This window comes from Aplysia californica, unplaced genomic scaffold (assembly GCF_000002075.1).
Source record: "Aplysia californica isolate F4 #8 unplaced genomic scaffold, AplCal3.0 scaffold00106, whole genome shotgun sequence".
NCBI classification, from domain to species: Eukaryota; Metazoa; Mollusca; class Gastropoda; order Aplysiida; family Aplysiidae; genus Aplysia; species Aplysia californica.
The window spans coordinates 397,639-407,774 of NW_004797376.1; the positions used below are offsets into that span (position 1 = coordinate 397,639).

A 10,136-nucleotide genomic window follows, 5' to 3' on the forward strand; every position below is an offset into this window, starting at 1 on the left:
AAAAAACATTGTTCTTCCCCTAAATTCAGGTCTCATGGACACCCAGGGCATGGCGGCAGAGATGATGATGATGCAAGCCCAGCTGAACCAGACCATTCAAAACCAACTGATGATGTTGAACCCTCGCGATGAGCCTATGGGTTATGGCGCTGGTGGAGGAGCAGGCTGGAGGGGCGGACGTAGAGGTGGTCGTGGTGGTGGAGGGGGAGGACGCAAGTGAGTCGGGTGTTTTGTACTGCTTAATTATAGATGAAGTTCAAGTGGCGGGTTGTTTGTTTAGTTGGGGTTGTTTTTTTACTATATTGTCTTATTTTAAAAGTAAATGTGTGTGTGCCTGGTGAAAGGGACCACATGTCGCATTTTGAAAAATCCCTTTTTTTGGCATTTTCTTGTACAGAATTCATTTCTGAACAATGTGCTTTTTAAATTTTGAAGATATCTTCAGTAGTTTTTGAGATATGGGCGATTTTGTAAGGCAGGGTACGGAAACAAAGTTTTGAGAAAAACGGCTCTAAAGTTTCACCTTTGTTTCTGCAGAAAAAACAAAAACAGAGCACCCTTTTTTCATAACAAGTCACCATTCTAGGAAAAAGGTTTCGCTGTTGCTGAAATATAATGTTGTTAAATCATGTTCATAATTATTATTGTTTTGTTTAAAAACTTTATACCCCCCCTCCCTCCACCTTCATCTCCTGCAACACACACAGGCAAAAAAGTATCTTCACCACAGTAACTAGGGAACTTAACACTATCAATCATCAGGGTCAGAGGAACACTTTTTGTTCCTTACCCACTTAACAAGATTGCCACATATCCAGATCTTAGAACCCAGACTCTCCCAGGAAATAAATGAAATTTTGTTCTGCATACATTTAGAATTAAGAAAACAATGCACTACTATGAGTAAGCTAGATCTAAACTAAATCTAGATCTAGATCTAGGTTTATCAAGAAAGAACAGCGTAATGATAATTGTTACTATTAATTATCATTATAATAAATAATTATTAGTTTGCTTAATCTAAATGTATTTTTATTATCACTGTTGTTTTTGTTGTTGTTAATCTTTACCTACTTCGCTCGGTTCTGCTTCAAATGCGGGGTCTGGAACTGGCGATGGCACCACAGATCGAACTCATCTTCTTCCTCTTCTTCCTCTTCTTCCAAATCGACGCCAGAAACGAAATAATCGCATATTACATCTCTAATGTCTTCTTCAGTTGCCATTCTGACATTCCAATGCGTCTAAGAGAATTGAGAAGAGACACAATTTCCTGCTCACGAATAGCAGTACTAGATCTAGATCTAGTACTAGATCTACTACTAACAGTACCGGTAGTAGTAACAGCTGGCATCTCCGCCGTGTTGTTGTGCTTCGAGACGACCTGACAACACAGTCGCTTCTCACAAACTAACTTTAAAAAGCAGCTCTTCAATAAAAGAACAGCTTCAAAGTGTTTATATTACGTCTTCAAAACAAATTCACCACCACATTGAACAGGAATTTCAAGAAATACGGTTTGCTCAGGGCAGAAATAGGCGGTACAAGTTTGTTCTCCAAAGAAACAAAAGGGTATGGATGTGCAAAGTTTCGCTTTGTGTACATGTTCTAGATATTCATGCGCACTACCTGCCATTGGAGAGCAGAGAGAATGACCTAAATTTTAGTATGCAATGTGATTGGGTCGACTTTATGAATGGACAAGAGAAACCATCCGCAGTGTTTACCCTGAAAGCCAGTTTCCTCACGCATTTTTTGGGATTATGCAATATACCTCGGGTTAAAAAACACCTTTTAAAATGTATTTTTAAAGTCAAAATAACCCAAATCCTTGTAAATATCAATAAATCAATGGCTGAAGAATCCATTTTTAATGGAACTTCGTTTTTGTCAAAAATTCTATTTTTGACCTTTGAAGCCTGATATCTCGAATTGAGAAAATGCGACATGTGGTCCCTTTCACCAGGCACACACACAAATGTTGGCTTGCCAGGATTGGATTTTTGTATTCTTTTTAAGAAATAGAAGTTGTCTTGGTACATTGGGTCCCCCCTCTGCTGAAAGTTACCTTCATGTCATGGTACAGTCCTACCTCCAGTTGCAAGTACAGTGAAGTGTTAACTAGAACAGAGATGCCAACCAGTACGATTTTACGTATTTTAGTGCGATTTTTTTCTGAAAATACGCGAATACGACTTTTCATGAAAAAATACGCGTACTGGAATGCGAAAAATACGAGATCCAGTTTGTGCGAGTAAACCTAATTATCTCAAGTCCCATCTTTTGTCAAAATAGTATCAGTATCGCGGAACTGGAATATTTGAAAACCAAGTCCAATAAGGTCGGTAAGTTCATTTTTGCCGGTCGCGATTGTGATATTATATTTCGTTTAGCGTTTCCTCCTCCGAGAGTACATTTCACTTTCACGCGAACAGGCGGCTAAGGCGGCAGACGGAAGTGTATATGACACCGAGGCTTGATTGGGAAAATCAAGATCTACTTTCGCTTTCGTTACCACCTAGAAGTTTGCCAGCGGTAGACTGATAACACAACTTATTTTTGACATCCAGGTTGTGCAGTGTAAACGCTGTGTTGCCGTGCAAATAAAATTTCTCGAACTCGTCTCTGTGCTGTCACTTGTAGGAAAAAAAGAAAAGAAAATACAAGCGTTGTCCGATTTTTTTTCGTTTTTAGATTGTCGGGCTCGCCATCGTGACCGGTCAATGAACCTGCGCCTATTCGCGTCATTAATAAATGCGGCATCGTGTGGGCAAAGACCGTGTTTGGTGGGAGTAACGGCGTTGCGAAGTATAGGACTACGGGGGGATTATTGATTTTTTAAAATACACTCAAGGGGGGGGGGGGGAGGAGGTGTGAAGGCAACACCAGAGGACAAAAACTTGGAGGCAAATTTCAGAATTTTGATTAGAGCTCTCTGCAAAGCGCGCGTTAGTGCAGGCCATGTGCGGAATCGGGACCCTTCATACTTTGAAAGTCTGTGTTATTGAAATAGAATGTTCGCGTGTCATTGGATGGGTGATAGTAAATTATACCTACAGTATATGTTGTAGCTTTCTGTTCAAGACGGACAGATTTTCAGTGTCACTGCATCTTGCCCTCATACAGTTGTTACAACTCTAACAGTGCACGGGTTTACTTTAGCCATTCAAGTTATTGCTCTTCTCTGAGTTTGAGCATTAATTTGAGTCTGTCAGTTCATAATATGAATCATGACACCCTGCCTGGTTCTTGATAATTGAAGTTCTTGTTCTAGGCCCTTCCGAACGCTCAAAACAGGATTAATTTTTTTATAATAATAATGAGAGGAAAATATTATAACAGACTGAAATACTTAAGTCAAGCAAGACCCCAGTACGACATTGAACACTACATGTTGTTGACTGGATACATGTTTATTGTAGGCGTGTGTGCTCCCTTTTTCGAGCTGTTGAGCTAGTAAATTTTTTCAGGAAATATTGAACATTTTACTGGTTGGTCGGTCAGTCGTGGAGAATACACATTTTTCCCCTGAAAATACACATTTTCAAATTTCCCAATACTCCTTTTGGTTTTCTGTGGTTGGCGTCTCTGCTAAAACAAACATCATTTGCATTTTGTGGTGGTTTGTGATGACTTCACTTCTGGAGCCCTTCCATTTCTTTTAATGGTTAGTAATGGCAGGTTTAGTTTAAAGCATAATGCATAAAGCATTCTGAATATTTGCTCTGTAGTTGGATGAAAATCTCTCTATTGAAATCAATGGACACTTTGGATGGAATGTGGGTCCATTTGGAGATACTTTGGGTTTTTGCAGCTTCAAAGTCATCCTGAAATTCAAATACGGTCGTTGCACTGGCACATGTTGATGCTCCAACAGTCCATGTGGGAAATAGGTTTTGAGAAAAAAAACTAATGTCAATCACACTGGGGCTGTGGGATCCAGCTCTACTGTAAGGGAGGGGGGGGGGGGGGAATACCTATGGTGTTGCACTATTAATCCTATCTGTACATCTTGTTTACATATCGTATCCATATGATGTGGGGAACTCTGTGCTACCACTTTCCAAAGAGGAAATTTACTCGTTAATCCGATCGGTGCGCTTTGCATAGCAGTCTGTCAAAATGATCTTTTGAGAAATACTGAAAGTTTCATTTGATCTTCGTACTAGAAGTATTCTAAAAATGCGAAGAATACAACCCTGGGGGTATAAAATGACCGCCAGGCGTGCAGATAAGGTTAAATAAATTTGACATGTAGTCTGATAGGGTTGTTCTCCTTTCTGGTAGCTTGATGTTGGATTTAGGCTGTAAGTTGTATGGTTGTTCCCTGTCTTGTTCTGACATCAGTATCACATCATCTAAAGTAAAGTATCCAAGGAAGGTTATAAACATCAATTTTTGTACCTTTTCTTATGATTTCTTTTTTCATCTTTTCTTATGATTTCTTTTTTTCTATTTTCTTTGCACAGGGGTTATGGTGGCTGGTGAGTGAGCCGGTTGAACTTGACTTCCGAAGAGATACGGTGAGATTGTTGTTTCTTTCTATTTGTGATGTTGATGTACTTGCAGATTGTTTAAAAGAGTGAATTCACATTCTTTTTAAATGCAGTTGACTGGTGTCTTTGGTGTAGCGACGATTAGGTAGATGGTGGTTGGTGGGTGTCTTGGTGTGGTTTATGATTTCTTTCCAATCAAACATCCACTAATTTATCATCCTCATCTTTCCTCCTTTTCTTTGCACGTTACTCCTAATTACTCTCTAGGAACACCTCTGATCTTCGGCACTTATTTGAACTATTTGTAACGCATGTGCCCTAAAACTCAAAACTGAAGCGATTAAGCACTTCACCGTTACACACATGAGACCTGTGTTCAGTTCTTGTGTGAGGGGAATTTTTTATCGAATATCTCACCCTTTCAGCTGGGACATAGTATCCGTCTCAGCCTGGGTTATCTCTGACTGGCAGGGACGAAGCCTGCCTCCTAAATGGTCTTAACTTGTGTCGATAGGGACACAGAAACTAATATTTTAAAAAATATATATTATTGTAGTTAAAACTGTTATATTATTATCTGCCACCTGTATGAGTACTGCAGTATATGTCATGACTCGGTGGAATCAGGCACTCGTCAATTTTTGTGCATGTGGAGTTATTGGTATCTTCTCAAAGCTTGTTCCTTTATCTTGGTTTTTATGAAAAAAATATTCATCTATCTTGAGCAAAAGTGAAGATATTTGTGATTGAAAGAGGTATGTTCACTTGGTTTCAGCCAAAAAAATTGTGAGAAAATGGCTGCCAAAGGTTGGTAACTTCAATAGCTCATGCGGAACTGGTGGGAAAATGTCTGATTTCACCACGATGCCTCCCATAGGCTTTTTACCCAGTTTTATTTTTTTATTCTAACGCTGATATGTATTCTCCAAGAGTACATACTTCTTTGGTTCACAAGTAAAGTTACGTAAGGCATTAAAAGTGATCATGAGTGGTTGGCGGGTGCTCTGGTGTGGTTTGCTCCTTCTTTGTTATCAAACATCTATCGTTCTTACCTCTCCTCCTTTTTTGTGTATGTTACTCTCTTGTTACACATCTAATCTTCGGCTCTTATATGACCTTATAATGTTGCAAGTGCCGTAAAACACTTGTTAAAACTATACTAAAAGTGATCAGGGTTTTACAGTATTTTATGAAGTAGTCTGGCATTGATACCTCAGTGGGCAATTGGCGGGTGTTGTGGTGTGGTTTGATCCTTCTTTCTTCACGGCGTCACTTTTCGCCCGGTTCTGTTACTTTTAGTTCGCGTGACTCAGCAGCCCGCCGGAGCTCCCCGGCTCGGGGTCAGGGGGTTAATGAGCCCTGAAGCGACTTTGCCGGTGTCGGTTAGGAAGTTTGCATTTTTTTACTATGTTTAAAACGATATAATTTCTTCCCCATCCCACATAGCAAACCATTACGCGGATGCACTAAAAGCTCAATGTCTTGAGATTTATTCTGCGTTAGAATGGTTAGTTTCTGTGCCTTAGTTTTTGTTCTAGACAAGTGTTTGTAGAGTACCCAATTTGTCCTATTTTAGTGACAAACTTATGAATAAATTATTGTTAATTCAAAATAGGCTCGACAGATCTCTCTAAAATCTGTGTTAAACTGACTACGAATATCATGTCTTTTACCATGAGAAATCTTAAATCTGCGCGAGTAGTAATAGTCAAGTTATAAGAGAAGAAAGATGCACATGTACATTTTTTAAACTAAAGACGATCGTTAGCTCTTATTTTACTATTAAACAAGAGAAAGTTACTCTGCGTTTGTTCATGAATCGTGCTGTGTCTGTGGCAGCCTGCATACAACTAAAAAGATATAATATAAGCGATTTAAAAAAACACAAAATCGTGTAAATACATGGGTAGAGATAAACTTCGTGTATGGAATAAAAATAATGACAGCTAAAACATTCATTCTTAGTTTTTGTGTAGGAAATATGCGCGGACACAATTATGAATGTAAAGAAATCAGTCACATTGTCAATAATTGCAAATGGTCATAGAAACGGAAAAAAAAGCTGGACAAGTCTGGTGCTGATTCAGTGTCCCTGGAAAGCAAGAAATTATTCTTATAACCCAATTACGAGAAGCCATCCCTATTATTCAGTTAACTTACAAAACCTAGACTTAGTGTTTTAAGAAAAGTAAGGAATTTCTGGAGTGTAACGGATACTGTTCGTATATTAGATCTACGTTGAAGATGTATTCCAGCACTAAAATCGATTTGTACTTGTCATAAAGAAACTACATGGTAACTTTTATAAACTTTCGAGAAAATATGCAAATATTCACGATTATATTAGACACATAAAGTTGTATTTGGAGGAATTACTTCATAGCGAATTGTGTGCCCGATGGATAAAATTGTAAAATTACAGCCTTCTATTATATGCGCAGATACCATCTTTTCTGAGTATCTGCACCAATGTTATGTCGTTCATGTTCCAAAAGTTCGACAGATTTTGACGATGCCTTTTTTTTATATTGATTTTTTTTTCATTCACGCAAGTCCAAAAAAATTACAATTTAGCATTGCCGACTCCAGCGCGTCTAACGAAATAACCAGACAGGTTACAACGTCCGTTCTTTTTTTAATCTCAAGAGCAGAAATGCATGCTTTGGGTGCACTAAATGAGAATTGCCATAAATACAAGGATACACCTTAAATTGTACGTTGAAAAGTACCAAAAGTTAGGTCGGCCCAGACAGAGCGGCGACAGGGAGCTGACCCCCGTGACCCCGATGTGATAAGGCGCCCAGCGGGGAACCCCCCGCGGCAACTAAAATTCCACTGCCGGTGCGCCGTGTCTTATAAAACGTCATCTCCTCTCCTTCTTTTTTGTGTTTGTTGTTCTCTCTTAACACCTCTAATTCAAATCTCTGGCACTTATATGACCTCATTGTGTTGCAAGTGACGTAAAACTAAGGGCAAGGATAGGCAAATGTGTTTGACTCATCCATACTTCGGGTTGACCGATATAGGCAGCAATGGAAGAGATATCAGTTGGGGGAATGGCAAATTGTACAAGCTGTTCTCGAATGTATCTTTTCCTGTTTTCTGAAATGCTGTATCCCGCGAAGCTAGGGTTGACTCTGACAGGTAAGTTCGATGTAGACTCTGCTTCACACAGTGATGTAAGTCATGTCTGCAGGTGGTTTAGCACATTTTCAGTGGCAGTAAATTTATGTCCTAATGTTAATTCATTTTCTTTTTTGTTTGCAGGAAGATGATGGTTGCTTGATGAGTGACTGAGAGATACAGACCTTTCTAGAACTTTTGATCCATGGGATTAATTTTTAATATGCTGTTGGTTTTTTTTCTTTGTTTTTGTTAGCTTGACGTTGTAATTTGATTTATTTTTAAAAACTATTTTGCCTTTTATATATGAGTAGAGATTCTCATACATTTTCTAACTTAAGGTTCCACGTTGCTGGGGTGGATTCATTTACTCAATGAGAAGGTAGTGGAGCGTCATTCCTAGTAACTTTGCCATGCAATACTTACCACATAGAGATGTTTTTCTGTTATGGGATTATTTGTTTGAAGTCAGATGCTGCATCCATTACATTTTCACTCCTACTATCAGTTCACCAGACTGCTCAAGTCTCCATGAATTTTATGTATTGACATTTTTTTGTGTTATTTTTGTGTTGCTTTTTTTCGCCCACTCATTTTTGTTAAAATCAATGAATGGAATGGTGCACTTGGCTGAAAATAAATGACTGCTCACATTTTCTGTTTGTTTTCTTGTTGCTTTAAAAAAAAAAATTTAATGTGGAGTTTTACCTGGAAGGGTATGTTGCCAGTGGTGTGGTGTTGAAGTCAAAAGGTCTGGTGTGTGTGTGTGGTTACATTATATATAAATGCTTTTGCAAGATGCTCTGCATACTTAACTTTTCAGTCAGTGTGGATGGTTGACGGGAGCTCTTGTGTGGTTTGCTCCTTCTTTCATCTTTCCTATTGAACATCTGTCGTCCTTTTCTCTCATCTTTTTTTGTGTTGGTTGCTCCCTTATTATAACGCATGTCATCTTCAGCACTTGTATAACCTAGTTGTGTTGCAAATGCCAAAGTTATAATGCTGACTAAAACAAAAATCTCTCCCTATCATTATAAAGGTAATCATAAGAAGCAAAGTGCTCCATTGACTCTATTTTCTCTTGGTCATTCTCTCCCTATCATCATGAAGGGAAATACAGTAGTATAAACCAAAGTGCCCCCATAATGATTCACTCTGTTGTCTCTCAGTCCTTTTCTCTTCCTACTTGGAAGTTAACCAGAAAGCAAAGTGCTTCTCATTCAAAGCATTATCATGAGTTAGGATAACGGCTTGAACACACTGAGTCTTTCCTGAAATAAATGTCCAGGAATATACAGTGGAACTCGGATTCAACGAGGTCGCCGGGCCTGACCAAAAATCTCGTTGAATCCGAGTGTTCGTTATAGCAAACACGAGGTTTTGTGTAGATAATTACAGGCACTGAGCAAGTAATGTATAAAGAGAAGTCACAAGTACTGTCTGAAATGCCTGCATATTATAAACTGTGTAAAAAAAAGACCGATTCGTTCAAATGCACACACCTGTGTCATCTCGATTGTTTACCAAAAAGTTGTGTTGCTGTGTAGAGCCTAGCATACGACAACTTTTGATTCCATAGACCAGTGCACAATTCATTACATAGATCTACGTCAAGACTAGCTTATCTATCATTGTAATAATGATCAGTTGCTGAGGGGGAAAAAAGACTGACGCATTTTTTTATCTGCGATGTTCAACGCCCGGCCGCTAGTGCTCCCCCCCCCCCCCCCTTTTCCCCCATACGCACACACAGCCACACGTGTGCAGGCCGCCCTCCCGATCCCGACACACGCCAGAGTAGACACGTTCTCGAGCCAACAACGTATGTGTTGGTATGAAAAAAGGCCGCTGGTTGGTCGCATGCAATCGGCTAAGTGAATAATGCCAATGGTTCATGATCAGGTGCAATGATGGTTTCCGGGAATGGATGAATTTCGTTCTGAGAGAAAAATTAGCGAAGCCACGTCTGCGGGGGCTGTTCACCCTGGAAGCGACCTCGGTGAATCCGAGCTCGCTGATTTAAGTGCTCGTTGAATCCGGGTTATTTTTATTGATTTTAAAGAAGAAGAAAAAACGGGGAATCTATCTCATCTCGTTGAATCCGAGTTCTCGTTGAATCCGAGCTCGTTGAATCCAAGTTCCACTGTAACTACATGTAATATTATAGCTTGTTTTCTTTTGTCTGTCCGCTTTTAAAAAATTGTAACTCATTTATTAATTAAGCTGTGCTCACGAAACTTTGCATGACACTTGTGCAGGCCAGCGACCTAACAAAAATATTTTTTTTCGAGAAAGTCTTGATCCAGTATATAAACAACTTTTTCTCTTTGGGCCCTATATTATAAACTGTTCTTTGGGTACATACGCAGGATCACTAAAATAAATAAATTACTTTGACCTAGCCTTCAAATTGCTCATTTTGAGACTGGGACACTACCCTGCCCCCTCATTTCAATGTAAGCTTTTACTTGTAGGTTTTATCTCCTGACTGTCTAGACTCTCCATGTGTCTCAAAAA

General features: G+C 39.2%; 1 protein-coding gene across 2 annotated transcripts in view; it reads left to right on the top strand.

Annotated features, from left to right (window-relative positions):
• LOC101858399 (keratin, type I cytoskeletal 9) overlaps positions 1-8,276 on the top strand; it is a 31,367-nt gene extending 23,091 nt beyond the window's left edge. For both annotated transcript variants that reach the window (XM_035969024.1, XM_005095538.3), the window contains exons 9-11: positions 30-216; positions 4,470-4,523; positions 7,764-8,276. In XM_035969024.1, the coding sequence (XP_035824917.1) occupies positions 30-216; positions 4,470-4,488 (206 nt within the window). In that variant the 3' untranslated portion in view covers positions 4,489-4,523; positions 7,764-8,276. The remainder of the gene's footprint in view (positions 1-29; positions 217-4,469; positions 4,524-7,763) is intronic.
• Positions 8,277-10,136: the final 1,860 nt, after the last annotated feature.